This window comes from Monocercomonoides exilis (genome assembly GCF_001643675.1).
Source record: "Monocercomonoides exilis strain PA203 chromosome Unknown scaffold17-1647472, whole genome shotgun sequence".
Lineage (NCBI taxonomy): Eukaryota > Preaxostyla > Oxymonadida > Polymastigidae > Monocercomonoides > Monocercomonoides exilis.
Genome location: NW_027150562.1, coordinates 1,578,465 through 1,605,938, shown reverse-complemented (window position 1 = coordinate 1,605,938; position 27,474 = coordinate 1,578,465). Strand labels below are relative to the sequence as shown.

General features: G+C 37.3%; 11 protein-coding genes across 11 annotated transcripts; 7 read left to right on the top strand and 4 right to left on the bottom strand.

Annotated features, from left to right (window-relative positions):
* Window positions 1-2,536, top strand: MONOS_11009 (putative transporter, major facilitator subfamily protein). The gene has a single exon (XM_067863504.1). It carries the CDS (start codon window positions 73-75, stop codon window positions 2,398-2,400), a length of 2,328 nt encoding a protein of 775 aa, XP_067729432.1. The 5' UTR covers window positions 1-72; the 3' UTR covers window positions 2,401-2,536.
* MONOS_11010 (putative Ubiquitin carboxyl-terminal hydrolase 46) lies at window positions 2,530-4,363 on the bottom strand. Its single transcript, XM_067863506.1, has 4 exons — window positions 4,244-4,363; window positions 3,792-4,180; window positions 2,979-3,741; window positions 2,530-2,885 (listed from the first exon to the last, which is right to left on the bottom strand). The coding sequence occupies exons 1-4, from the start codon at window positions 4,322-4,324 to the stop codon at window positions 2,706-2,708; spliced, it is 1,413 nt and encodes a 470-aa protein (XP_067729431.1). The 5' UTR covers window positions 4,325-4,363; the 3' UTR covers window positions 2,530-2,705.
* A 20-nt stretch (window positions 4,364-4,383) lies between these two features.
* On the top strand, window positions 4,384-7,239 carry MONOS_11011 (putative casein kinase I-like). Its single transcript, XM_067863507.1, has one exon. The coding sequence runs from the start codon at window positions 4,494-4,496 to the stop codon at window positions 7,050-7,052; it is 2,559 nt and encodes an 852-aa protein (XP_067729430.1). The 5' UTR covers window positions 4,384-4,493; the 3' UTR covers window positions 7,053-7,239.
* An 89-nt stretch (window positions 7,240-7,328) lies between these two features.
* MONOS_11012 (uncharacterized protein) lies at window positions 7,329-11,278 on the top strand. Its single transcript, XM_067863508.1, has 5 exons — window positions 7,329-7,381; window positions 7,434-7,628; window positions 7,673-7,760; window positions 7,806-8,170; window positions 8,242-11,278. The coding sequence occupies exons 1-5, from the start codon at window positions 7,358-7,360 to the stop codon at window positions 11,020-11,022; spliced, it is 3,453 nt and encodes a 1,150-aa protein (XP_067729429.1). The 5' UTR covers window positions 7,329-7,357; the 3' UTR covers window positions 11,023-11,278.
* A 26-nt stretch (window positions 11,279-11,304) lies between these two features.
* MONOS_11013 (putative UFM1, ubiquitin-related protein) lies at window positions 11,305-11,995 on the top strand. Its single transcript, XM_067863509.1, has 4 exons — window positions 11,305-11,396; window positions 11,456-11,553; window positions 11,630-11,726; window positions 11,790-11,995. The coding sequence occupies exons 1-4, from the start codon at window positions 11,332-11,334 to the stop codon at window positions 11,791-11,793; spliced, it is 264 nt and encodes an 87-aa protein (XP_067729428.1). The 5' UTR covers window positions 11,305-11,331; the 3' UTR covers window positions 11,794-11,995.
* On the bottom strand, window positions 11,989-14,896 carry MONOS_11014 (putative dynein regulatory complex protein 1). Its single transcript, XM_067863510.1, has 7 exons — window positions 14,783-14,896; window positions 14,562-14,726; window positions 14,368-14,503; window positions 13,934-14,295; window positions 12,611-13,835; window positions 12,326-12,528; window positions 11,989-12,242 (listed from the first exon to the last, which is right to left on the bottom strand). The coding sequence occupies exons 1-7, from the start codon at window positions 14,864-14,866 to the stop codon at window positions 12,087-12,089; spliced, it is 2,331 nt and encodes a 776-aa protein (XP_067729427.1). The 5' UTR covers window positions 14,867-14,896; the 3' UTR covers window positions 11,989-12,086.
* A 20-nt stretch (window positions 14,897-14,916) lies between these two features.
* MONOS_18608 (putative rRNA-processing protein UTP23) lies at window positions 14,917-16,262 on the bottom strand. The gene is made up of 5 exons (XM_067871642.1): window positions 16,166-16,262; window positions 15,877-16,113; window positions 15,771-15,833; window positions 15,623-15,711; window positions 14,917-15,559 (listed from the first exon to the last, which is right to left on the bottom strand). The coding sequence occupies exons 1-5, from the start codon at window positions 16,251-16,253 to the stop codon at window positions 15,017-15,019; spliced, it is 1,020 nt and encodes a 339-aa protein (XP_067729426.1). The 5' UTR covers window positions 16,254-16,262; the 3' UTR covers window positions 14,917-15,016.
* A 92-nt stretch (window positions 16,263-16,354) lies between these two features.
* MONOS_11015 (uncharacterized protein) lies at window positions 16,355-21,377 on the top strand (the record flags this gene model as incomplete). The annotated part of the gene is made up of 7 exons (XM_067863511.1): window positions 16,355-16,484; window positions 16,548-16,713; window positions 17,374-17,464; window positions 17,513-17,648; window positions 17,698-17,796; window positions 17,881-19,548; window positions 19,678-21,377. 7 exons carry the CDS (start codon window positions 16,355-16,357, stop codon window positions 21,375-21,377), a joined length of 3,990 nt encoding a protein of 1,329 aa, XP_067729425.1.
* Window positions 21,378-22,106: 729 nt separating this feature from the next.
* Window positions 22,107-23,030, top strand: MONOS_11016 (uncharacterized protein; the record flags this gene model as incomplete). The annotated part of the gene is made up of 4 exons (XM_067863512.1): window positions 22,107-22,218; window positions 22,278-22,410; window positions 22,465-22,535; window positions 22,601-23,030. 4 exons carry the CDS (start codon window positions 22,107-22,109, stop codon window positions 22,894-22,896), a joined length of 612 nt encoding a protein of 203 aa, XP_067729424.1. The 3' UTR covers window positions 22,897-23,030.
* Window positions 23,031-23,128: 98 nt separating this feature from the next.
* MONOS_11017 (putative p21-activated kinase 2) lies at window positions 23,129-26,448 on the bottom strand. Its single transcript, XM_067863513.1, has 9 exons — window positions 26,269-26,448; window positions 25,999-26,135; window positions 25,821-25,895; window positions 25,476-25,758; window positions 25,343-25,409; window positions 24,942-25,234; window positions 24,622-24,782; window positions 24,372-24,505; window positions 23,129-24,264 (listed from the first exon to the last, which is right to left on the bottom strand). Exons 1-9 carry the CDS (start codon window positions 26,429-26,431, stop codon window positions 23,904-23,906), a joined length of 1,674 nt encoding a protein of 557 aa, XP_067729423.1. The 5' UTR covers window positions 26,432-26,448; the 3' UTR covers window positions 23,129-23,903.
* A 17-nt stretch (window positions 26,449-26,465) lies between these two features.
* Window positions 26,466-27,443, top strand: MONOS_18607 (putative proteasome activator subunit 1 (PA28 alpha)). The gene is made up of 6 exons (XM_067871641.1): window positions 26,466-26,590; window positions 26,641-26,705; window positions 26,776-26,874; window positions 26,925-27,032; window positions 27,086-27,214; window positions 27,265-27,443. Exons 1-6 carry the CDS (start codon window positions 26,521-26,523, stop codon window positions 27,427-27,429), a joined length of 636 nt encoding a protein of 211 aa, XP_067729422.1. The 5' UTR covers window positions 26,466-26,520; the 3' UTR covers window positions 27,430-27,443.
* The last annotated feature ends 31 nt before the right edge of the window (window positions 27,444-27,474 follow it).

The following is a 27,474-nucleotide window of genomic DNA, read 5'->3' as shown; positions in this document are numbered from 1 at the left end:
ACTTACAAACAACTTTTTTAGCAACGATAATCCATATTAGTGATTTCAAAATTCTTGTTGCTTTGTGTCCATATGGAACTTAAGCAAATGCATAATTCTGTTGATTTTCATTCAATAAAAACGAATGCTATTCCTGAAAGCGAACAAAAAGTCAAAATCTATCCCGTAAGGTGGTACATATTGACATTGTTTTCGCTGAATTGTTTTCTGCAATCATTCGAAATTCTTGGATTTAGTGCAGTACCCGATTCTTTCCAGCAATATTATATACGAGCAAGGCTGACAGTTGCAGATCTCAATCTTTTTTTATCTATTGGCGCATTTTCATTTGTGGTTTTCGTATTCCTTTTGTTTTGGATCGAAGCACTTACAAATGATCTACGATTTATAACATTGATTTCGACAATCAGCTTATTTTTATCAACGCTTCTACGAATGTTTCCAACGTGGATTAATTCTTTAATGCCTTTTGCAAGAACATTTTTCCTGGTGGCTTCATTGTTAAACAACCTTGGAAATGCGTTTTCGTATTCATTACCAGCAAAAGTTAGCGCTACCTGGTTTCCAGCTTCTGAAAGATCCGTTGCTACTGGATTGGGTTCACAGTCTAATCCTCTTGGAGTGGCACTTAGTTTTCTTTTGGGACCAATACTTGTACGGAAAGCTTCAGATTTTCCAAACATACTCTATCTGCATTTAGGTCTTCAATTTTTGTGTACGTTTCTAATTATTGCTTATTTTCCAAAAGCACCTCCAACTCCTCCTTCATTTTCACAATCTGCAAAGGAAGACGATGAAGCTGTTACTCAGCAAAGTGAGTCAGTGACGCAGGAGCCAATGCAGCCATTAGAAACAAATAATGTTACTTCTTCAACTACAAAAATTAAGACCAGGGAAATTGTAAAGATGAAACTAAAGCAATCATTGAAACCCTTAAAGGAATCTATCAAACTTTTTATACATCCACAATTCATGGTGTTAGCTTGTTTGGGTGGTTTGCAATCTGGAGCCACACAGGCCTGGAGTTCGAATATTCCATATTTTTATATGGCTCTCGGTTCTACCGAATCGCTCGGAGCATATTTTGCATTTGCGCATTTATTTTTAACAGTGATCGGTGCACTATTAGTAAGCTGGCTGTCAACAAAACTTTTCAGGAAAAAGGATAAACTGCTCCTTTTAATATTATTTGGGATAAATGTTGTCATTTGCTTATTGTTTCTGCTGTTTCTGCCAATTGGAAAGTTGAGCTCCAACAACACACAAAGCAACGTGGCAATACCTCTTCAGGACAGATTCCGCAAGCCGATTGTACCTGTTCCATTGTGGGTATTTTCTTTCTTTGTAGCATTGTTTGGGATTGTGACTGGAGCTCCGCTGCCTCTTGTGTTTGAAGTTGGTGCGGAAGAAACCTATCCGGTTTCTGAATCAATCAGTGGAGGTTTTATCACTGCATGGATATCAATTGGCTACTTCTTTGTGCTGCTGATTTATTCATTTGTTGATCTGCCGTGGATGACCTTAACATCATTCATCACAATCGTTGCTTCAACACTGATGATCTTCTTGATGAAAGTGCAGTACAAACGGAGTCAAGTTGAAGAGGAAAAAGAAAATGAAGCGAAACGACGACAGGTGATGATTGAAATGGAAGAAGCTTGCAATGAAGAAGCTTCGTCTGGAATTGTGATGGAAGACAACGACGGAGAGGGATGCGCAGAAGACGATGCTAATGAAGACAAGGAAGTTGAAATGTGCTCCAAAAAGGAAAGCATTTTGAACGAAGCACTTTCAAATATTGGGGAGAAAAGTGCCAGCGAGTCTTCTCTGAAAGAGAATGAACAACTTGACAATAAAACGAAAACGAATTCGTTCATTCTGTGCAATCACAGCAATTCTGCATCTGCTTCGTCTCTTCGGTCGAATGAGGATTTGATGAGACAAGTTCCGTTTGATGACCAGCTGGAGCATGTGCGCCATCATGACTTTCCTCAGAGAAGAGAACTGAACATCGAAACAGAAAGGGAGATGCACAGAGGCAGAATGCATCGCTCTGATTCGGCATCAAAGCTGCGCAGCATCCGCCCTCTTCTTTCTGAAGAAGAAAAGCAACTTTATGCACATTACTTCGTTGCCAAAGAAAAAGCGTCTGAAACCGCCCATTCAGAAGCAGAGCAGTCGATGGCTGTACGTCTTGTTTCGACTCATCCTGATGAAGTTTTTACTCCTCAGCAGCATATTGTTGGAAGTCCGTCACCTTCACAGCCATCTGCTACTCCTTCTCCGCTGTGTCCGTCCTATTTTGCGTCTGAGCAATCAACAATGCAATACGATTCGCCTCTCAAACATTCGCTTTCCTTTGGATCCTTTTTTGGATCTTCGAGACCTTTTCTTTTGTAGCATAGTGAGTATAAACACCTTTTGAATATTCAGTGAATTTTGAAATATTGCTTTGATATTTTTATCACATCACAGTCGCAAATTGAACTAGTCCCAAAAATATTAGTTCAATTAAATATATCCATTCACTCCTTTACAATGCATTTTATTTTTTCAAAAAATAAATTAAAAACAACATGCCTCTAAAAAAGAGAATAAAAAAGAAAGAGATGCAAAATATTACAATGAAGTGATGACTAACTCATACAACATTCACGCTAAGTGAATAAGAACATAATTTACCGATGAAGCCATGTGAAATGTGTTCATTTCGAGATTTTCTCATAAAATAGAATGTAAGCTGTTCCTTTGGAAAACGCCTTCAGTCCAAAAGTCCTCTGCAAGTGCGTTAAAGGATCTTCTGGAATTGAAGCAGGTGGACGCATTTTTAAGGGGAGAGGAGAAGGTGTACCGAAAAAGAAATGGAGATCTGCAGGATCCAAAGGCTGGTTGAATCGAAATTTCAATGATTCAGAAAAAAAAATGCAAAAATGGAAAAATACTTTGAAAAAATGGAGAAACAATTTAAAAAAGCACACTGTGATTGACGTGTCATTGAAGATAAACCATTTGTTGCAGCAGTTAACAATTGAAATGTAATGCCCTGATGACAATGAATGCCCAACATGAACAATCATCGACGACAGACGATACAATGGATCGCTGTGACCAATGAGCACACGAGATGTTTCAGTCGCAGAGGTCGAGTCTGAAGAAAGCCCATTTCCCCCATCAGATGTGTTTCCTCTCTGAGCATCTTTTCCTGCTCCAGTAAATTGGATGCCTCGGGTTTCTTTCTCCTTTTTAGTTTGATCCGATTTGAGTTTTGCGCTTTCTTGTGTTTCTGATTGCTTTTTCTGCTCATAAGATTCCTGTGAACCATCTTTTTTTGCTGCCCCTATTTCATCTTTTTGTGTCTCCAGTGCTTCATCATTTCCATCTTCCTCTTCTTCCTCTTCATCGTCTGCCCAAAGATCACCTACACATCCAAGCTGTGCTAAGCGAAGCCGCTTTGGAATTGTTACATAAGATATATCCTTCTCCAAAACTAATTTTTCTGGATTATATTTGAATCGTCTTAGCTGAAGCACAAGAACTTGAGGATGTGTACTTACACGAGATAATCTCAAGGCTTCTTGATGAGAACGACAGTATGAGCAGAAAAATTTATTATCTCTATCTAATCGCTCTGGATTTGCAAGTTGCATAATATTATGATGAAGTGAAGTGTTTTGCTGTGTTGGTACGGAGAGGTGAAGAAAATCTTCATGCTGATGAGATGTTGTTTCGCATGTTAAGCATCTGAATAGATTATTAATATTCTTTATCAATCAGAAAAGAATGAATCAAACCTATAGCGAACTGAAAGTTCTCCCTTAAATACTTGATCAATAAGCGTTGAAGTTTGATTTGATTTTGAAATTTTCATTTGTTCGCTTAAAGTGTCATGAATCGAATTCAATAAAAAGTTCAAGAATTCGTGTGCATCTTGCTGATCTGGTGATTCAAAGAGTGGACTTGCCTTTTTCAGATTAATAAGAAAATTTGTTGGAAGGATTTGTCCGAGTGGAGTTGGGTAGGTTAACATGCTATGATAGAGCTCTCCAAGTGAGTAAGCTAACGTTTCTTCAACTTCTGTCCGTCCTTTTTGTTTCAGATAAAATGATATCATTCCGTTTCGAAAAGGAATACAATAATACAACGCTTGCAAAATAGAATTTACATAGCAAGTATTTCCAAGCTGTTTTTAAATCAAAAGGATAATAAAACAAAAAATACTTGGATAAAAATATTTTAAACAAACATTTCCAAGTCCTATCATTGTATTTATTTTTGTTTCAAATTCCACTGGTGAAGTAACATCTTTGGAGGCTTCAGGACCCATGGAATGTGAATAAAAAACTAAGAATGAATCAAAATTTGTAAAGGGAAATCCAAAAAAAGATCAAAAAAATTGTGTTAAAAGTTGTATTTTTGCTTTATTAACAAATATTCAAAGCAAAAAATTGGAAATTAAGTACAAAAGAAGCTGAATTGGAGTTGTGAAGGTTTTTATGCCAAAACAGAATCAAACTGAATGGCTCATTGCTCATACTTATAGATTTTCAATAAGTCATCCGATTGGATCAGGGGCTTTTGGAGAAATTTACAAGGGAATTTCAATCAGAACAGGAGAGCCTGTTGCTGCAAAAGTTGAGAAAATTAAGCAAGCGCAACCCCAATTATTTTATGAAACAAAATTATACAGACTTCTTCAGGGAGGTGAAGGTATCCCAAATGTATATTGGTATGGAGTGGAATCTGACTGCAACGTAATGGTGATGGACTATCTTGGACCGAGCTTAGAAGATCTTTTTCATTTATGCGAAAGGCATTTTTCACTGAAAACAACATGCCTTATTGGTGACCAATTAATTTCAAGAATCGAATATCTCCATTCAAAAAATTTTCTTCATAGAGACATAAAACCAGAAAACTTTTTGATTGGTAGAGGAAAGTCCTCACATATTATTTATATGATTGATCTTGGCTTAGCAAAGCGGTACAGAGACACTCGTACTCGCCAGCACATTCCTTATAGAGAAACAAAGGGAATTACAGGAACAATACGATATGCAAGTGTGAATGCGCATATAGGGATTGAGCAAAGTCGACGAGATGATCTAGAATCTGTTGTGTACATGCTGTTGTATTTTCTCAAAGGAAAGCTTCCTTGGATGGGAATTAAAGCCAAAACCCATCAGCAAAAATACACGAAGATCGCAGACCTCAAAATGGGAACACCTATCGATGATCTCTGCAGCGATACTCCAAAAGAGATTGCAATGCTTTTGCGATATATTCGAGTACTCCACTTTGAATCAAAACCTGACTATGAATTTATTCAGCAGCTTCTGCGCAAAATCGCTGAGAGGGAGGAATTCTTATTTGACAATGTTTTTGACTGGACTGAGAAGCTCCCTGAAAGCGGGTCATTTTCACCGCTGATGGGGCAGCTGAAAAAGGAAATGGAAGCATTTTGCGATTCGTCTATGTCGATGTCGCTTTCACCTGAAAATTCGAAGGAAGCACGCGACAGACGGCGCAAAAGGAGGATGGAGCAGCGGTTTGTCGAAAAAGAAGAGGCAGAAAGAAAAGAAATGCGACTGATGACTTTAGGAGATGTTGACGAAGGCTCAGCAGACAATTCTGAGGAGTCAGAGACAGAAGACACAGAACTGCAGAAAAAGAGCAAAATAATAGAAAAAGCAATAAAACGAGCAGAAAAGAAGAAGACTCTGAAGATAATAGACAGAGAAAGGAAGATGGAAGCCAAACGAGCAAAACTCCGAAGCAAGTTTCGAGAAAGAGCAAGCGACAGCTCCATCAAAAGTGGAATGTCAGGCGATTCGACTGAAGACCACATGATCACTCTGCGCAGCATCTTTGAGAAGCAGCCAAAGATGCAAAAGAAGAAAGAAGAGGCAGATTTGAAGGATAAGACAGGCACTGAGGGATGCAAGCCATGCAAAAAGGAGGAAAATGCAGAGAAAGAATCGTCGCTCGACAGAAAAGCGATGAAAGAAGTGAAGGAAATAAAGAAGATTTTGCGAGACAAGATTCGGCGGATGAGGCAGACAGAGGAAGAACTAAGGCAGGCGGTGAAGAAGGAGCTGGTTGACTCCAAAATGAAAAAAATGATAGAAGAGAAAAAAGTGAGCATTGAAGTGGTGAAGATGCTGACAGAAATAGACAGCAAAAAGAAGGAGAAGAAGAAAGCAGACGAAGAAGAAGGCAACAAACATCCGATGGCAATGAAGCAAGATGATGCAGAGATAAATAATGGTTTTTCAAAGACCAGCCAAAACAGCTCAGATGCTTCATTAGCTGAAGATGAAGGGTCAGAAGAAGGCACTCAAATTATATTTGATGAAAAATTGCTCGAACTTGTTAATGAAAAAGAAGAAACCAAAAACGAAGAAGAGGACAAAGAAGCAATGGACAGTGAAAGAAGGCGAAAAATGCATTCTTATGAGACTTTTTTCAATCCTCTTTTCTTTCGCAAAGGCGATTGGCAGACTGTGAAAATAGGCATTGTCAGTGTGTCTGCTGCGGTTGAGCATTGGAACAGCGAAAGAGGACAGAAATGCCCAATGCACCCGATCTATCCATTTGAGTCATCTGCCTCGTCTTTTCACCCGCTTATCATCACAATCTCAAATCCAACTTTGAATAAGATTTTGCTACCAACAACAGACTCATTAAACATTACATCTTCTTCTGATGAACATTCCAATCCAAAAAGCCTGAGAGATAAAATGTTCATTCCAGATACTTCTTCAATGTCTTTGCCAAATGCTGAAATGTTAAATGTATCTGATCGCAAAGCAAGTGTCAGTGTTGTTGACTCAATCAATACACAATATTCATCCATCAACCAGCTACCTATTCCCATCCCTCCTCCCCCGCGGCTGCTCTGCCTGCTTGCCATGAAGCATAAGCTCAATCCTTCCTCTTTTCTCCCAAACGACATTTCACTCACATCGGAGCTTTATCCAGCAAATCCTGCCTTTTCAATTAGTCATCACATCATACACTCTACTCACACATCTTTGTTTTATGAACCCACTTAATTCTTTTTATGTTACGTTGTAAGCATTTTTGCCAAATTTCTTTTTCAATTTTGTGCATTTATATCAGCATTTTGTGAAAGATTTATGATTTTTAGTTTATATTGTGATTTTCTAAATTTTTGTATTTTTATCTAATAAAGAGTGCAAGTACTGTGTTTTTTTTAAGCTTTATTTTCGTTATTGAATGCTTTAAAATATTTATACGAGTAAATAAATGAATTTATACGAGATAAAAATGAAAATATAAAAGACTCAAAAATGATTCTTTCCCATACAAAAAACCATGCAATAACTTCATTTTGATAATGTGTTTTTTCATCTGGAAATGGGTTTGACATCATGCCTTTTTGCTATCTATTTTACTTTTAATGAATTTAAAAGGATACAACAAGTCGTCCAACATTTCGTTCAATATTAAAGTCAATCATTGTAATCTCCATTTTCTTGTTTTTTGCATCAACACTTGCAGTTGCACTCATAGAAATTATAAAATTTGATACAAACTACATTGGTACATATCAGTTAAAAGAAGGATTTGCTGCACATTTTTCTAGGAACAATGCTTCACAGCCTTCGGTTTGCATTTGATTTTTTCCCTTTTTTGTGCAATCTTTCGATAGATTTCATCCACCTCGTGCCAGATACATACAACAAATAAATTTGGTGTCAGTTATTTCCGTGATATTAAAAATTCATATTTTATGTCAAGTTAGTGCACATTTTTTTTGTTGTTCATTTTAAATTTTTGTTCAGACAGCTCACAAAAAGAGCTTTCATTTTTTCTTTTGAAAGGAAGCAGCGTGCTATGGGAAGTTCAAACCAGAACTCACTGTGCAGCTCAAATTTCTGTTCTCTTCCACAACAGCTCAGTTTATCAAATAATTAAAGCATCATTCAATGAGGAATCGTCATTTGAATTCGTTGCAACTGACGATGGACTGTACCGTTTTTCTTGGTTACCGTGCAACGAAAATATTCCATTTCCACAGACATTTTTGATCAATGCAACTTTGGTTGATGAGACATCTTTGCAAAGTTGCACAAATCCATGTGTTGATAAAAGCGACATTGTTGTAACTGTTCCTCTGGGAGAAGGAGACTGTTCATTTACGCTTTTGGTTTGTATTTTTTTGTGATATGATATTAATCAAAACTATTTTCATATTAAAACACATTTCAAAACAAACAGGAATCAAATCAATCATCAATCCTCATCATCATTTACTCTCTTATTTTGGAAGCAGCGATATGCTTGTGCCTTTTCTCGTGCCCCCAATTTTTGACAGCCGTCAGCTGCGGATGTGTTCGATTTCTGCCTCAGTTGCGATGGTCCAAAGAGAGCAATGAGAAAGATGAGCTCAAAAGAAGAGCGAAATTCGGACAGCAATTTGCAGATGAGGAGTTTCTTCGGGAGCAGACGCTGCTTCAAGAGCAGCTGCTGATAGAGGCATCATACCTTTATGTTGCATCTCGCAATAATGGCAGCTTCAGCTCTACTTCTTCTAACGATCCACATGACACCACTTGTGACAGTTCAGCATCAGAAGAAGCTGCCAATGCTACTCTTCAAAGAAGCAGTGCCCTCTCACAGAAATCTGACTTTTGCAGGACGAGGCCTCGTCCAACGTCGAAGCAGCAGCAAAAGCAGTCATCATCAGGGCAGTCAACAGTACACCCGGGTGTCACACGAGAGAAGGCGATTAGACAAGGCATCCACCGAGCAAACAAGAGGCAGAGGGACATGCAGTGGGTTGTGTGTGGAGAAGACAGCAGAAGCAGAGAAGGAGATGAGCGAGGTGTTGGTGGAGGATTCATATTCCTCCCTCACAAGGAGACAGACGCTGATGACATTGATGGATTGACAAGTGCACCAAGCTCAAGTGCTGAGGGAAAGATGAGAATGGACAATGAAAAGATTTATGGTGGAGCAAGATATGTTCCAGGGAGAAGGACGTGTGCCGAGGAGAAAGAGCTGAGCGAAGAGAAAAAGAAGGAAAAAAAGGAAAAAAAGAAGATGAAGAAGCTGATGAAGAAGATGAAGAGGATGACAGAAGAGAAAGCACTTTCTGGAGGGGAGTCAAACAACACCAGCGACTCTGCTGCTTCTGACAGCGAAAGCATTCAGTCTGAAGTTATCCAGGCAGAAGTGGCAGATGCTCCTCCCTCACCCACATCCCCCTCTTCTCCTTCTTCTCCCACATCTCCTTCATCTTCTTCTCCCTCTCCTTCTCCTTTGCCATCAACACACTCGCCATACCCAACATTTCCCCGTCTGTTTCCTTCGCCTGCTGCCACAAGCTGCAGTCCATTTCAGCCTCTTCTTCCTTCTTTTTCTGCGCTGACGACACAACCAAGTTGCGAAACCAGCGCTGACACGAATGGCAACACTTCACATCAGACAGACAACCAATCCACTTCTCCTCTTTTCTCTCTCTCTTTGTCTGCGCCAAAAGCAGAGAGTGATGCTGCAACTGAATTGATGTCATCTCATTCATCAGCCTCGTCCTCTGCTTCATCCTTTCCAAATCACATCACATCTCACGAAATGTCACAGCAGCACATTTCTCAGCCACTTCAAGTGCCAACTTCTCGTTCTGTTCGTTCTCTATCTCCCTCTTCTTCAACACCTTTTTTTGCACATTCTGACAATAGAACAAGAGATGATAGCGTTTCTCCTCCTTTGCTTGTGCCTCTGATGAACCCAACTGCCTTTCCTTCTGCTCGATCGGTTTTCTTTACATCTCCAACTACACAAATGTCATCCCCAACCTCTCCCTCTCCCTCTCCCTCTCCCTCTCCCTCTCCCTCTTCGCCTCCATCAAGCATCAGCCCATTGACTCCATCGCAGCACAAATACGACTCTTTTCCTCTGCGCCGGTTCAAAAACAGGAGAGGAATGCGCATTCAGATGGACAGTCGCCCAGCTGTCTATGCCAAATCCACCCGGTTGAAGGCGCTGAAGCAGCTGTTTGCTCTGCGCTATGGCAAGCGCACAGGAATAAGCGACGACTGGCTCGACTACAAAGAAGCCCAAATAGAGCCGCCCTTTTTGAGTGCGCAGGCACAACTTGCAAACAGCTCAATGAAGAAGAAAAAGAAGAAGCAGAAGCAGAAAGACAAGAAAACAGCAAAAAAGTTGAAAGGAGAACAAGAACAAGATGCGAAAGAAAAAGAATTAGATCAGCAAAGTCTGTTAGAAACGAGCACTTCTCCTTCACTCAGCAGCGATTCGAGTGAAAGTCTGTCATCTCTTTTTGAAGAGGACTCTGAAGAAATGCTGATGTTTGACTCATCCAGTGGAGATGACAATGACGAAAGTGATGATGAAGATAATGGCACTTTCAGTTCGATGCAACGGAAGCAGAACACTCAAACTGATTCTGTTTCTTCGTATTCTCCTTCTCTTTGCTCACTTTCATCACAAACATCGCTCAGCTCCAACTCAGATGAAGAATCGATTCATTTGCCAGCCAACGAATCTGTCTCCTCATTTAATTTTGAAAACCATTCTGATTCATCGGACACCTCTTCTGTCTCTTCTTTCCCTTTCCCCTTCCCTTCTGCATATTCTTCTTCTTCTTCCTCCTCCTCTTCTTCTTCATATCCATCCTCTTCTCCTCACTCACCTCCTCCCTTTCTCCCGCCCCTCGACAACACTCCTCTTCCTCCTTCTCTCTTGTCTCGTGCTACTTCTGTTCCAGTGCCCCTTCGAAGAGGAATGCGTCCATTGACCGGCATCTCCACAAGTTTCGGCAGAGGAAAGAGTTATTCGTGGCGCATGTCTGCACGCGGCTTCTGGGCTGGCCGCGGCGACCGCTTCTCGCGCTTCATCCCGTTTGCACACAGAGGATACAGCTTTGCATGGAACAGGCTGACTGAAGTGATTGAAGATGACATCGAAGAAGAGATAAAGTGGAGCGTTGATGATGAAAACGGAGAAGAAAAGGGAAGCAAAACTGACGACCATTAATTATTTTATATTGTTTTTGAACTTATTTGTGTTTATAACTATTTTTCTTATGAGCATTCTTTTGTCTATATTGTATCACCCATTCACATTGTCATATTCAGGTTTTTCTTTTTGTTTTATGTATGAGTCAAAATTTTGGTTTTATAATCTCCATGAGTATTTCATTTTTAGAGTCGGTCCAATTTCCTTATTTGTTCGATTTAATTATGAATTCTTTTGTTAAAGCCAAAAATCAAAATAATAAAAAATGAAAAAAGATGTTTTTGTCACATTTTCATATATTGGGTAGATCTTATTGACAAGAAGAAAATGTCTTCAGCACAGGTTACTTTCAAAGTTACAAATACAGCTGATCCAAAACTCCCTTTCAAGACGTTTGATTTTTTGAGAAATATTTGCTTTTAAACAAAAATTTTTTGAAACTTCTTTTCAGTTTATCCGTTAAAGAAGATACTGAATTTACATATGTTGTACATTATGTGGCAGAACAATTTGGAATGGTTCCACAAGATGCTGCTATTATCACACACGGTACTGTTATTATATATATTTATGCTCGATATTTAACAAAAAAATAAATAATTATTTTTCTGTCAAAATTTAATAGTTGGAATGTGTGTTAACCCAAAACAATCAGCTGGAAGCGTGTTTTTAAAGCACGGGTCCGATCTTAGATTAATACATAGGGATAAAGTCGGACATCAGTAAGTGTTTTTTTTTTTCGTTTTCATTCATTTATTTGCTTCGCATCTCACAAAATCCTGGAGGTAATATAACGTATAAATATTGCAATCAGCAAACTCGTTTTTCAATTCTAGCTTTCTTTTTTGGATTGAGAGACGAATTCATTTTTGAGAACGAGAAAAATCCAATATTTTTTGTATATTCATTCTTCTTTGCGTACATCAACTTCATCTTTAATAGCAAGTTCACTAACTTTTTTTCTTCTCAAAAACTCGGAGAGCATAAGGAAGTTAATAATTCATTTTTATTTATTGTTTCCTTTAATAAATAACGAAAAAAATAAGTTATGAAAACAATTAAAAAAAAAACAATCATCATGATCACTCTGCCCGTGGAAGAGCGTCTGGTGCAATTTCAGAAGTCATTTGATAAACGTGTGTTGGAGGTGAAATAAGCATTGCATTGTCTTTTGATGAAAGATAACGATTGAGAAGTGCCTTTAATTCGTCATTTTGCTGTTTCAGTGCAGCAGTTTTCTAGGAAAATAAAACAAATTTATTTATCATTTGAATAAATGTTAATAATAATAAAAGTTATAATAATAGAAATGAAATCAAACTTCTATAAGTGATGCTCTTTCATTTAATGTTGTATTGTATTTTTCTCCTTCAGCACTCATTACTTTCCACAATCTCATTTTATCATCGCTGATCACATCTCTTGCAGCAGCCCAATACAAAGGTTTCTTTGATATATCGTTTCTTCCTCTACGTCCACTTCTGCCACCCTTGCTGCCCCTTCCAGTGGTCCTTGACATTGACCCTGTGATAAAAATGCAAATAAAAAAAGTTTAATTTGTTGATAAATAGCACATAAGTGAGCCATAAAAACTACGAAAGCAAACCAACTGAAGTGTTTCCACCGATCGTTGATGAATTGACATCTGAAATGCTATCGTCTCCTCCTGCAGCCACCTTCTTCCCGTCTCTTCGCTGCATCTCTTCGGTAAATGCTTTCACAGCCGCAACGACATCTTTGCGAGGAAGAAGCTGAAGTGACACGTCTGTTTTGTCTTTCTCGTCTTCTTTCCCATCTTTCTTATCTTTGTCTCCGTTCTCTTTTTCCTTCCCGTCTTTCTTCTCTTTCCCTTTCTCCTTCTCTTTCTCCTTCTCTTTTCCTTTCTCTGTTTCAATTGAAGAAGGATCCACCAAGAAAAATGCCAACAGTCTGTTCAGATCAGCCACCGAATGTATTCCAAGCACTTTCAAAATGGCGTCTGTCTTCAGCATCTTCTGATGTGCATCGTTTATCTTCTCTCTTCGCTCTGATCCTTCGTCTTTCTCTTTCTCTCCATCTTTTTTCCCTTCTCCTCCTTCAATGTCCACACCTGCTGCGAGAAAAGAGCACTCTTCTGTTATCAGCTGGAGCACCTCCCTTACAAGTGCTGGTGAATGACTCAATGAAGCAAGTCGCTCTGCTTTGCCTGCTCCAGTTTGTGCCTCTGCTGCTGCTTGCTCATCGCCATCTCCCTGTTTTTCTGAAGCTGTTTTCTCTCTTCCTTCTTCGTTTCCTTCTTCGTTGTTCCACTTCTTTTTCTTTTTCTTTCCATCTTCACCTGTCTCTTCACTTGATTCATCCTCTTCATCCTCTTCCTCTTCCTCTTCTTCATCCACAGCCTCCATCCCGCCCATAACCTGCCCGCTCCTCCGTGTTGTGCCTCCTTCTTCGTACTCTCCTTCTCCCTTTCCCATCTCCTCCTCTTTCTCTTCATCCAGCCTGGCAACTGGAGGTGGCTGCCATACCATCCCCAGCTGCTGCTCTGTAATGATCTTGTCTGCGCGCATCGCCTTCCGTGCGAGTGCTAGTATCTCCTCCTCGTGCATCGCATACAGCTCCTGAAACTGCCTCTCGTCAGTCAGCTCAAAGTGGCGGAACTTCGACTGCAGCTCCTTGAAATTCGCTGTCACGCGCTGATACTCCTCCGTCAGCCGCTCGTTTTCGGCCTTGTACATTTCAGTCGTCTTCGCCAACTTCTCCTTCATCGCTGCCAGCGCTTCTGCAACACGCGACGCCTTCGCCTGCTGCGTCGATTTTGTCACGCTGTTCTCCTTCGCCCTGGCACCCAGAACCTGATTCATCATGTTGATGATAGCAAAAAGTTAGCGGAAAAAAGATAAAGATTAGTTATCAGCTTTGCTTTTGCATTTCATTCTATTTTTTTTCAAACCTTCACATTGTACTGAAGCTTCTGCTGGTTCAACTGAACTGTGCTTCGCATCTCTGCATGCTGCTCCTCCAAATCTTCAACTTCTTTCTCTAACATAATTGTAACAGCGTTAAATTCCTCTGCAGCTCTTTGCCTCATCTTCTCAAGCTGTTCTGCTTGCTCCTCACGAGTTTGCCTTGCGACTTCTATCTGAATTACTTCGGTTTTTCTCCTTCTTTCAAGCAATCCATCAATTTCTGTTCGAAAAGTCTCTAATTGTTGTTCTCTTTCTTTATCATATGCTGCTTCAAGCTTTTCTAATTCGTCTTCATATCCTGTTGCGAGTTCGCGATATGTTTCCCTCATTGTCTGAAGCATATCATCTTTATTAAATTGAAGTAATTATGTTTCAAAATAATTTTGAAAAGAAAAAACGAAATAAAACGCATTCAAACCAATGTCCTTTCTCTGCTCTCGTAATGAATTCATGTATTCATGATCATTGTCTTCTAATTTCCCTCGCAGCTCACTAATTAAATTATCTTTTGAAGATATAATCTGTTCGTATAATTCTTTTGTGTGTTTTATCTCCTAAATAACACCAAAAATTAGTAGGGTAAAAATGTCGTTATGCATGTTTTATTCATACTTCATCCATTGCCAGTGGATCGGTTTTTTTCTTAATTCGATCAAAAGCTAAATCAGTCTTTGCCTGAGCAAGTCTAGAAAACTCTATTTCAGCCTCTCTCTTTCCTTGCCTAAGTGCGATTGCATCATCTTCGGCTTTTCTTCTCTTTGCTTCTTTTTCGTCATTCTAGTTTAAAAAAGAGAAAAATTGAAATAATTCAGTGAAAACGCATTAAAACACACTTTAATTAATGTTTTGGTTATCCTTTCTTGTTTTTCAGTTTTCAATGTTTCCAATCTACTTCTTGCCTGCTGCAAATGGGACATATTAAATTTTTTCTTTTAACGAATACCCATAAAAAAATAGTTCTTTCTAATTGATAATTGAATTTATTAAAAAAGAAAAGATAAAAATGAAGTGAATATATTGGATACGGATCTCCGTTACATTAACGTGAAGTGTTTTTGCTTGAACTCTTAATTATCCTTCACCTTTTTCGTTTTTATTGAAATGTCTAAATCTTCATCTTCATCTTCATCCAAAATAGTCTTTGATGATGAAATATTAGTGGCTGTAGATCCGATATCTTCTTCATCTGTTTCTCTTATTTTTCTTTTTCTTGTTCTTTTCTTTTTTTGATTTGCCTCAGCAGTTCTAGTTTGAGGTGTATTTGAAACGACTTCTGAAACTGGCTTAGAATCTTTTGCTTCTTCTCTTTCCAATTGTTGTTTTTTCTGCTTTGGTGTTTGGAATCTCTCTTTCTGCTGCTTCTTCTTCACTGAAAGTGGATTGGGCCCCTTTGCCACTTTGCGGTGATGTTGAACATCAAATGGAAGTTTTTCTTCTTGTACTGAATCTGGTTGCCGAATTAATGACTTGCTTGACAGAGCTTTTCTTTGACGTGCGGCTTCAGCAGCAGTTAGAAGCTCTGCCTCCTCATCTTTTCCTATTGTCTGTTTATAAATTCTAATCCCTCGCTCAGCAGAAAGCATCATGTTTGCCCTTTGTTTTGATCTTTCCTTCAATAAAAAAATTTTTTATCAAAAATTTTTAAAATGAGGAAAGAGGAGAAAATTTAATACATTTTCTGCAAATTCAGTTGATCGCTTGCTTGGAGGTTCGACAACAATCACGTTAAGGTTCATGTGAATTAGAGGAACACCAGGTATTTCTTAATCAAAATGAAAAATATATATATATCATACTCAAATAACAATTTCAAAATCAAACCTCTTAAAATGCGTCTATCATCGTGATTTTGTACAGCCATGCAAAATTTTCTGTCCTCAACATCTAAAATCCGCATAAATATTTCATCTTTAAAAATTATTCATACCAATAAGACTAAGAATGCATTGGCGCTCAGTGCAATTTTCTTCGTGATGACAATAATGCATTTCGCAAGTCTTTGCCAACTTTAGAAGCGGGGCAACTTCGCTTTCTGGATTCTTTTTAATCTCTCGAATAACGCATGGTGTAACAAAAAGTCGACAGGGCTCGCAAAATAACTTTCTCATTTGATCGTGAACATCAACTCCGTAATGCAATACAGATTTTAAAAACTCGCAATCCACTTATAAAAAGACAATAACATAATAATTTTCCAAAACAAATGAATGGCATACAAAGAATGCAATACGGTGATTTAAGATTAAAAAAAGTTTTAAATAATCGTAAAGCTTTTTTTGCTTTTTTTAATCTTTGGACTTTCATTTATTAAAAGCCAAAAAATTTTATTTATTATATGATCCTAACCCCTCATGAAATAAGAAAAAGGAAATTATTATGAGTGCATGAGAAATGATCACTAATAAATGCCACCAAAGCATCCTTCAAAATCATTAAAGAAATTAATATCAGAAAAAAATCGTGATAAACCTCAAAAATCAATCTCGCCAGAAGGACTCTATTCGAACAATCTTTGGTATGCAAGAATTGGAAAAGGTTTGTTATTTTTATAATTTAACGTTTATTTTCTAAATATTTTACACTACTGGATTGTCTCAGGAACTCAAAAGGTTAATGAGTACACGACAAAACAAATTGAATGTTATGCTCAAAAACCTGAACAAATTGACAAGAGACTTAAAGTAATACACAGCGAATGGGGCTTAACAAGGATTATAATGTTATTCAATCTTTTTTTGATATTCATCGGAGTCTTGCTTGCATGGTTTGATATTCCGTTTCTTTTTGCGCTTCGTGAGTAAATTCTCATGATATCTCGTTTATGAACAAATATTAGGAAAATATCTCTTGCATTTATTTGGATTACGTGTTTCGCTCTTCTTGATTTATTGTTTTATAGCTTCTTCAATTGGAGCTTAGAAAGCTATATGTTTCAGAATATTTGCTTGGTTCGAAGCGCAAGTGAAAGATATCGTGAATCGTTACAGCTTCAATTTGTTCAAACTGAATGGAATAGAAAAATGCAGCTTCAATATCTTCAACTCAAAAAAGAAGGGAAAATAAATGAAAAAACTTTAATGAATGCAAAAGAAAGTTTAAATTGAAGTGAAACTTTCATCTATTTTTGAAATGTTGAATAACTTTTATTTTTTTTTCCCCGTATAAATAAATAAAGAAATATTGTAATTTTGACATTTTTAAATATGTTTATGGACTTTCAAAGCTAACCTTTTCATTTTAAACTTGTACAGCTTCAAAAGATTGACAATTTCAAAGAAAAATCTTCAAAAGAAAAAAGATTTGATCAAAATTTTGTTATGGGCCTTGTTTTCATTTCATTTCTAAATTTTTTTGTTTAATATAAGTTAATGAGAAATAATTTTTTATTTCTCGTGTTAACTTATATTGTATTTACGCACTACAGCGAGCAAAATTTTGTTGCTGATTCTGTTCATGCAATTAATCATGAATATCAATTATACATTTCTCATTCGACTATTCAAGAAGAAGAAGTGGTTTGCTCCATTTTAATGTTAAATCTTAAATAATTTTTTATTTCAAAGCCTTTGGATGCAACATTAATTGGAAGAAAAGGTGTTAAATATGCATGCGTGTTTCCATCTTCAAATGACTTATCGGAATCTGAATACGATTCAAAAAATATTGTAATCAGATCATCAAATTCATTATTTGGAAATGGTATGGACTTTTTGAAGATAATTTTTATTGAAATTATTGTTTTAAAAAGATAATTCACTTCACAGAACATCAAAGACACTTCCAAAAATTCATTTCACAAATCCTTTGACAACATCTTATACATACTTCCCAAACTATGGAATCCCAAGTATGAAACAATGAATTATTTTTTTGTTCAATAACGTTATAATGAATATTCAATCAAAATTTTTGATGATAATATAATTTTAAGGAAACTTTTGGGTAAACTCTGCACGCTATAAAATTCCTGACAGCACCAAATCACCTGATGATGAATCACTTCATTTAATAAAGCACAGACCATATACATTTGAAACTGGTGTTTTGAGTTCGGATGATTATTTCATGAAAGTTGCCAGAAATACCCTCTTAACAATTCCTTTTATTGAATATCCCAGTGTGCTTATTAACGATACTTTTTTTACCATAGCTCCTGGTTTATACGTTCAAAAGATGACATATGATAACGATGTGTTTGAAGAGAATTCTGATCCTTTTGGAAAGTTTCAAGTTACAAAAGCTATTGAATATGTGAATCAAAAAGAAGAAATTTTGGGTTATTTCAGCGGCGATGAGAAAAGAGTTGAAATAAAAGTTCCATATGAAGAGACGGGAAAGGAAGTCACAAAGCTGCAGATGGAAGATTATATTGATATGCTGGCAATCACGCACAAGTTGGAAAAGGCAAATCTTGCTCATGGAATTCTTTCAACAAACTGTTCGTACGCCAACATTACATCAAGTTTCCTGCGTGGAATCTACAGACACAAAAAGATTAACGAAATACTTGATAAGGCCGTTGATTATGAAATGTTTGGTTCATTGAAAAATGAACACTCAAATAATGCTCAGGAGAATGGTGGTGAATCTGTGAGAGAAAATGCAGATAAAAAATTGAAAAATGGCGCTTCTGATGAAGGAAGTTTCGATGATGCTTTTGATGGATTTAACTACAATTTGTTAACAACTAACGAATACAAAAGGACAATTGAATCGAAGTTGGGAAACAAACACAAAGTGCTTTTAGCTTACGGGACTGACAAGTCTGCGTCAAAAAAGAGAGATGCTTCAAGTCATTATATGTACATAAACTCCGTCCTGGTTGATTCAACAGTCAAAAAAGAGTTGGAAAAAATTGAATCAATCAAAAAGGAAGAGAATCCGAATATTCATTTCGAAGCTGCGGACGAATGGAAGTGTACAAAGAAAGACGCTGAAACGATATTGGTTGAAGGAGATATTTCTTCAATGGAGAAGGCCCGGAGCTGGGGAAAGGTGCGCAGCAGTTCTGATCCTTTGGAGCCTCCGAAGTTCTACCCGTCTCTGCGGAGTGCAAAGAAAAGGCTCAACGAGTGGTGGATGAAAGAGCGCAGGCGCTACAGACAGAACCAGCGGAAGCTTGTGGGGAATCAGATGAAAGACGATGCCCTGAAAGCCGTTTATGGGCCGCAGCCTTTCAACATCTTCCCTTCGCTTGGCAGTCGCCGAGTGCACTTCCTTTCTCAGCAGTTCATCCACGGCAGCAGCGCTGAGGAGGAGACTGGCATACACACGGTGCCTTATGACAATTATGTCAGGCAATCCAAAGAAGCAAAAAGAAGAGAAATGGAAAATGATAACATGGAAGGGATCAGTTTGTATGATATTGTTGCAAAGAGATTGAAAGAAATTGCAAACAGTCGAAAGGAAAAGCGTGGCAACATACACAAACATCAGCAGAAGAATCCACCTGAATTGAAATCTATTTTTAGGAGCCTTTTTGGTGTCATCAGGAAGAAGCAAGAACAGCCTCAGCAGCATCTCGAATATTCATCGGAAGTGAGGTATTACTGCAGCACTGAAGATTACCTCGACTTCAAATTTGACAGACCCCGCTCAAGTTTGTATTGATATTTGGTGTCTATAAACAATTGTCATTTTCAATTTAAATAAAATGTCTTTTTTTTTTTTCATATGTGCAAATATCTGTTTTTCTTTCTTGATTCGTTTGTTGTTGCATTCAAATTAGATCAATCTGTGATAACTGAAATATTTCATCCTGATCCGCACAAATATATCTTTTGGGTTTCTGTGCCTGCACTTTGCGAAATACCCGGCTTTGAAGCGATCTCGTCGTCATCAGAGGGAATTTATGATGGGCAAGCTCCATTGATTCTGTCTGCTGAGGCAAAAGACAGGAACATGACTGTTGAGCAGCTGCTTCGACGCCCATACGGAAGAAGCGAAGGAAATGAAGAAATATCAAGCAACTCAAATGGAATGAACGTCAAAGGAACACAGTCAGAAGACATTTTCGATGGAAAGAAAGGAAAATCTCAGCAAAAAGAGATTCCATCAGAGCATTCTCAATCATCGCTGTGGAGCAAGCTTGGCTTTGGTGGGAATAAGCAGAAGAATTCTGAGCAAAATGGAATCAATTCAGATGGCGAGGGTTCTCTGCCTCGTCCCCACACTCTGCGCCAGTTCCGCCCAAAACACTCATTCGCAGACCCAAATCCGAATGCCATCAATCGCCTGAAGCAAACTGTTAGTGTGAATAAAGAGAAGAGCAAAGAACAAACAATAAAAAAGAACCTGAAAGAGAAAGAGAAGAAGAAAGAAAAAGAAGATGAAAAGGAAGATGAAGAAGATGATGAGAAAGAAAATGAAAAAGAAAAGGAAATGAGGAAAGAAGAAAAAGAAGCAGATAAAAACAAAAACAGGGAGGAGAAAGTGAAAGAAGAAGTCAAAGAATTCTACAAGAAATTCCAGGCCACTCATCCAAGCAGAAATGCAACTATCGGCCCGTCTCCGCTGAGATACATGCACATGCACAAGCGACCTGCCGACAAAAGGAAATACACCGAAGTGGATGTGCTGGGCGACTTAAGCTTTCTGTCTCTTGCATTTTGGAAGGACGAGTACTGGACATACTCTCTGCAGGGCGAGCATGCAGTGCAGAGCAGCTTTCTTGTTGACTACAAATTGGGTGATTTCGTCGGCTTTGGCAAAGAGACAACGATTGAGGAGGCTGAAAGAATGCTCAAATCACATGGACACTTGAAGAACACGGTGACTGTGAAAGGTAAAAGAAACGGGTCTGCACCAGATAATTCCTCTGACTCTTCAGAGAGCATTTCCTCTGCGAGTATTCGGCAAATTGTTTCGTCGTCAATTCCTTCTGAGCTCGCTGAGCCATATTTTTCTGTGTACTTTACAAAATTTGGCGATGAGCGAAGTGCGTTCCTTGACACCCCAAGCGACGTGCTGCCTCGTGTCTCTGAAGTCAGAATCTTTTGTGACGAGCAGGCAAACATCCCAGTACTTCGGTTCGTTAATGAAGAGAAGGCTTTGCACTATGTCTATGAGGTTGTCACCAACAAGCTGTGCTCTCATCCAAAATATGCGTCAAATCGAATGAACAAGCATGGGATTACCAGCGCAGGAATATGCTATCCTATTTCTCATTCTCCAAATAAACAAATTAAAAATGGAACATCAAGTTTTTCGAATTTTAACTCTACTCAAGTCTTCGGAAAACCTCCAAGTCCATCGTTTCCAATCAATAAGAAACGATTTTCGAAAGCAAATCTTCTGAACTTTTTTGATCTTTATTCAGCTTGGATAAGACCTTTTCCATTTCTACATCTAACAAACGGAGATGTGGTCGATGTTACCATTTATGGTGAAGACGAAAACGTGAAATATTCATTAGAAGTTGCTATTTAACATTTTTAAAATTTATTTGCTTAAATAGTGAACATTTTTCTTTCTTGTGTAAAGTTTATGTTATTACGTTTTTGACTTTTTAATTTGCTGATATCAAAGCTATGATAGTTAATAATTTTTAGTTTTAATTTATTAGTTTCAATAATTGTGAGTCGAAAACAATTATCAAAACAAATCAAGTCTCGTGTATTTTTAAAAAACTGAAAACAATTATAAAAAACAACGCATTGTTTACGCAAATGTTACGCATTCATCTTCAAAATACGCGAAGTGAAACAAATTCACGCAAGTTCAACAAACACGCAAAACGCATGCCCCACATATTCCGGGGGCGCGCTGCAGCGCCCTGCTCATCAGGGCCTGCACGCATCACGCAATTACGCAAAAAGAACGCCGCGCAAGATCTTTTCTATCGGCTGAGTGCGCAGTCGCCCTCCAAGCTCGATCTGCCTGCGCTGCTCGTTCTTCCCATCGCCGACCGTTATTCTGATCAGCTCCGAGGTATCATCCGAGCTCGCTGATATTTGCACAAAACATGCACAACATCAGTCCCCGACAACACCTAGAAAGGGTTGTGATCACATGATCAATTAAGGTTGAAAGTTTGAATCAATAATTCAAATATAAATTTTTTTATTTTACAGATAATGATAGAAAAATTGTTACATCAAATGAAAGTGTTGTTTGAAACTATGATCAGTGGTATTATTGTTTACAAATTTGAGAGATATGGTTGGAATCGGACTTGTTTTGAATATTATTGACCTTTGCGCTGGAATATTTGTATTTGCATGTGGATTGTGCTGGTTCATTGTTAATTTCTCTCACTTTTATTTTGGAAGTATGTGATTTATTCAATAAGGTGAATTTTGCATTTTATCCTCTTGATAATGAACTTAGGTCTTATTCATTCCTTATTTGTGTGCTTGTTCGGGTTAATACTAATACTGTACGTGATGTTTAGACCAGGAATCGTCTTAGATAACTTTGGATTACTGGATAATTGGCTTGGATATGGATGCTTCATTTTATAGTTTGTTTTTAATTTTTTATTTGACTTATTCATTTTTCTATGTATTTGTTTTAGCTGTGGTGTAATTTGTTGGTCAGGGGCGAATATTCCAGTTTATATTTTTGGATCTTTGGTTGTTGTTCTGGGTTTGAATATTTTCACATTTTTACTTGTTAAAACGTTTATTCGATAAACATAATTTGTTTATCAGGATTTGTGTACATCGTGTTTCATTTTATCAAAAAGATTGAAAAGCCTGGTCCTATTTGTGGATCAAAAAGTCAACCTTCTGGAAACGCAACTCAATCAACAAGCTCAGCTTCGAAAACAGCAGCGACTCCAACAACTCAAGGTGATCCAAATACAAAATCTACCGAGCCAATGGTTCAAGCGGTACCAGTTGTGCAAGAGGAAACTGCAATTGACACCATCCCACAATCAAGTCCTCATTCACAACCTCCTATTCAGATTGAAACTGCACCAGAAAATCAGCCGAGTTTCGTTTAGCAGTTTTGAATTTTAACTTAATTTGATAGGCAACTGTTGAATGTACTTTGCCTACTATTGTATTTTTTTTTAATCATATAAGAATTTATTTTAAACTTTTATAACTTATTTAACGCAATACGTATGTATGTTAATTTGTTGTTGTTTCTTTATCTGCAAAAAGATGCTTATTTTATTCCTTAAGACACTTAAAGGAAAAACTGACAATGCAGAACAAAAGCAAAGTTCAATCTGCAAAGCATATAAAAATATATTGTTCAAACACTGATATGTACAATAATAAAATATGAATTAAAGAATGAAACGAACGTCGAAAAAAAGAGCATAGAAAGAAGAAGGCTACGCTGCAATCAAATGCATATGTTACAAATAAATATATCAGAAATTGGGAAATAAATAAGTATGTGAATTGGTATGAAAATGGGAAATGAATTCGTTAACCAAAAAAACCAATGGAAAAAAATATAACGAGAAATCCTCGTTTAAAGCGATTTTGATAAAATATGATAACAAAAAGAAGGAAGGAAAAGGAAAAGGACAAAATTAATTGTGATTATCATTAAGAGAACAAATGAATCAAGATATTCAAAAAAAATGTGTAGTTTACAGACGTGAAGTTTAATGTAAGCAATAAAAGAGAAGAAAGCAAACAATCGGCCAACGAGGCTATTTTAATAAAGAAAGATGCAAAATTACTAATGCAAAAAATAAAAAATAAAAATAAACAACAAAAAGATGACAATTTTTCATTTTAAACTGCAAATTCACTAAGAATTCTGGTTCAATTTCTCATCGCCATTATAAAATGTCCATTTGATAAAGTAAAGTATAATCTCTGCTCCTTATGAAAAACACTCAAAACATCATAATCACAAAACTAGGCATCAAAAAAAGAATGCCTAAAGTTCCAAATATTCTTCTATCCATTCCATATATAAGCTGCATCTCCTTTCTGCTTGTGTGTTCTTTGCTGTCCATCCACCACACACACTCTCTCTCCTGTCTGTCTACACTTCATCGTCCACCCTCATCCTCTCCCTTGCCCTCGCAATCATCTCCTTGAGCGCTATGCCCTCACACGCCTTGCTCAGAAACGGGTGCTTCAGCAGCTGCTGTGCTGTCCACCTTTCATTCACATTGTGCGACAGGCACTTTGAGAGGAAGTCGTGAAAGAGCGGAGACCATTTCTCCTTCTCCTTCAGCTGCGGCGGTGGGCGTGTTGCGATGAGGAACAGCGCACGCAGAGGAGGCAGGTTCATCAGCGGCGGCTCAGACTCAGCACACTCAATGGCTGTGATGCCAAGAGACCATATGTCTGTCTTCTGGTCATACTCAAGGCCTTGGATCAGCTCGGGTGACATCCAATAACTGTCGATAGATTGAAAGAATTAAAATAGTTGGAGAAGGAATAAAAAATGAATATTAAAATAGGAAAATAAAAAGAAACCAATTCAAAATAAAAGATGATGACATACGGAGTCCCAACAACCGACTTCCGTTTTTGCATTTCTTCAGTCAGCTGCGCGCAAAACCCGAAATCTGCCAAGGCAACTTGGCCTTCAAGACCCAACAGAACATTGTCACTTTTGATATCACGATGGATACGATGCTGTCAAAAGGAGAAGAAAAATAAAAATCAACAAAAATAGAATAAAAAAGAGGTTATAAATCAGATAGAAATAAGATTTATAAATTCAAACAGCCCAATAAAATATAAATGCAAACTTCAGAGTGCAAAAAAGCGAGTGCCTTCAGAATTTCTCTGCAGAAGTAGGCAATACAAGGCTCAGGGAGTGCTCCATTGATTGTGATGAGGTTGGTGAGCGACCCGCCAGGAAGATATTCCATCACTATCCACAGCTGCTTCTCCCGAATCAGCGTGGTTGCTGTGTTAGTTGCATGATGATCAAAAACAAGACGGATGGTTAGAATTTGTGGTATTAATAAAATGAATAATGATTAATGGTATCAATTAATAAATGTTTTAATTTTTAAATAATAAGCAATAATTTCAATAATTCTCTTATTCAATTTCAAAGCCAAACCTCCTCCTCTTGTCTCTTCTGCTTCTCTTTCAACAGTAAATGCATCGTAAAAGCGCACAACATTTCTCTTTACGAACCTCCCTCTCTTTTCCATCGCCTCTCCCTCTTCTCTCTCCCTCTTTCTTCGAGCCTCTCTCACCTCCTTCGACTCCTCCACGCCATATCCCCCGCTCTCCTTCATCATCGCTATCTCATTAATGATCGACGTGTAGTCGGTGTCTTCCTGCAGCACAAGCACTTTCAGGGCCACTCGCTCCCCACGATGCAGCGCCACATACACAAACCCTGACGATCTGTTAAAAGAAATGCATTATTATTAAAACATATGGATTTAATGAAATGAAGATAAAAAGAATGGAATAGATTGTAAATTGGTAAGTAATTCATTTGAATCGGCAAACCCTTCTCCAATCTTTTTCCGGACAGGAAATTCTTTTTCAACATCAACTCCCTTCTTAACATATTTATCTATAAATTTTTCATTAAAATAGCATTTATAAATATAATCCAATAAAAACTTCACTAAATACACACCCCAAATCATCTTGTCTTGCATGGCTTTTTGTGATGGAAGAGGAACATCAAGGATTGGTGGAGGAACTGGCGGCTTTGGCTTTGCCGTTGTTCCTTGGGTAGGATGAGTAGAAGAAGATGAAGATGATGAAGATGACAGTGATGGTGAATCCGATGAAGAAGGTGTGGCTGATGAAGATGATGATGATGATGCAGATAAAGGTGATCGAGATGCGATTGGAGGCTTGGCGGGGGCAGCCGAAGAACTTGTTGGTACATTTTTCTGAAGAATTCTCATAACAGCCTAAATTTTTTAAAATAAAAAATGTTTCTCATCTAACGATGCAAAATAAAGGGAAAAAGTACATCTGGATGAGCAGTCATCTCGGCTTTTGTAAGTCCGGAAGATAGCAATACAGCTTCCCATTCGAGTGGTAGCCCCTGGCGAATAAATTTCATCATACATTAAGTTCAATAAATTTAGGTTGTGCAAGATATTGTAATTGTTCCTTAAATAAACGAAAATAAAATCGAATAATCAAACAGCAAATCCAGTTGGAGAAGAAGGATCAAGCTGGGCATGGGCCGAATGGACAAAAGATTCTCGAATAGGTGCACCAATCTCTATTTTTTTCTTATCCTTTTTAGACTTTTTAGGGTCATTTAAAATTGATGGAGGATCTTACGATGCGAGAAATAAATAGTTAACGAAAAAAAATCAAAAATTGTTTTCAAAACGTTTTAATAATCAAATGAAAGTATATAGTGAATTTTAATTATCTTATCTACTTAATGTAAATACGCAGAGGCACACTTTCTTTGAGTTGTTTAGATGTTACAGTTGTTCCCACTCCAAGCTCAGGAGGAAGTCCTTTATATTCTCCGCTTTGTTTGTCGTATGAAGCACCAGAAACTTTTTGAAAATCAGTTGGAGAACCTATTGTTTCATGCTTCTTCTTTCCAAAAATCCACGACATTGAAAAAATAAAACGATAAATGGGAATTTTCACCCATAACTTAATTATATCATTGTTGTGAGAATATAAAAAATAAGCTTCATTGCATAATGGCTTTGAAGCCGAGTTTGGTTCGTGTATTTTCGAACTTCCAAAAAGAATGTAAAGAGAATTCACTGAGTATATCATTTCGTTATCACTTTACTCCAGTTATTTTAATTTTTATTTAGAATCTGCTGATGAGGCCAGAATCGAATTATTAAAAGAACAAAAAGAGCTTACGGACTTAGCAAATGTTTTTTATTTTTTTTTTAAGAAGTATTTGATGTTTGTATCCTGCTATATTAAAATATTTGGCTTTTCAGAGAGTTACAAGCGAATACGAAAAAATTGTTGAAGGATGCGAACTTCCACAAAATATTGCATCTGAAGAAGCGACAAAAGAGCCAATACTAACAAATCAAGTTTGTGTTTTATTATTTAAGCTTATGCTACATGAAGCATTCTGTTTTAGAAATATGTCGAGCTAACAAAAGAAGTTACAAAACATATTAACAAGCTATTATCAATATATCGCAGCATTAAGATGTGGATAAAGTTAAATGTTGAGTCAGTTTCAAATGTATGACTTTTAGAAAATTTTTAAAAATGTTTTTTTCTCAATCTTTATTTAAGAGTGAAACATTTGTTTTTCAAGTTCAAGAAGAGGTATTAGAAATTCTCAATGGAGCCGAAGATTCAACTGAAGAATTTCTTACGAATATGAGCGACTATCACACAGAAAGATCAGAAATTACCTCAAAGGTTTGTCTTTCAATTATATGCTTCAATTTCTCAAAATCACAAATTTTTAGATTCAACTTTATCCCCAATATGAAAATCTAGTTCATCAACTCAAATATTTCGACAAGAAATCAGCAACTGAAATACTTGTTTCAATAAAATCACTTGGAGATGATGCATCTCAAATTATTGATTTAATTCAAAAAAATGAAGAATATTTAACAATTAAAAAATAAAAAGATAAAACAAATATTTTTTTGAACATAAATATATTTCGAAAA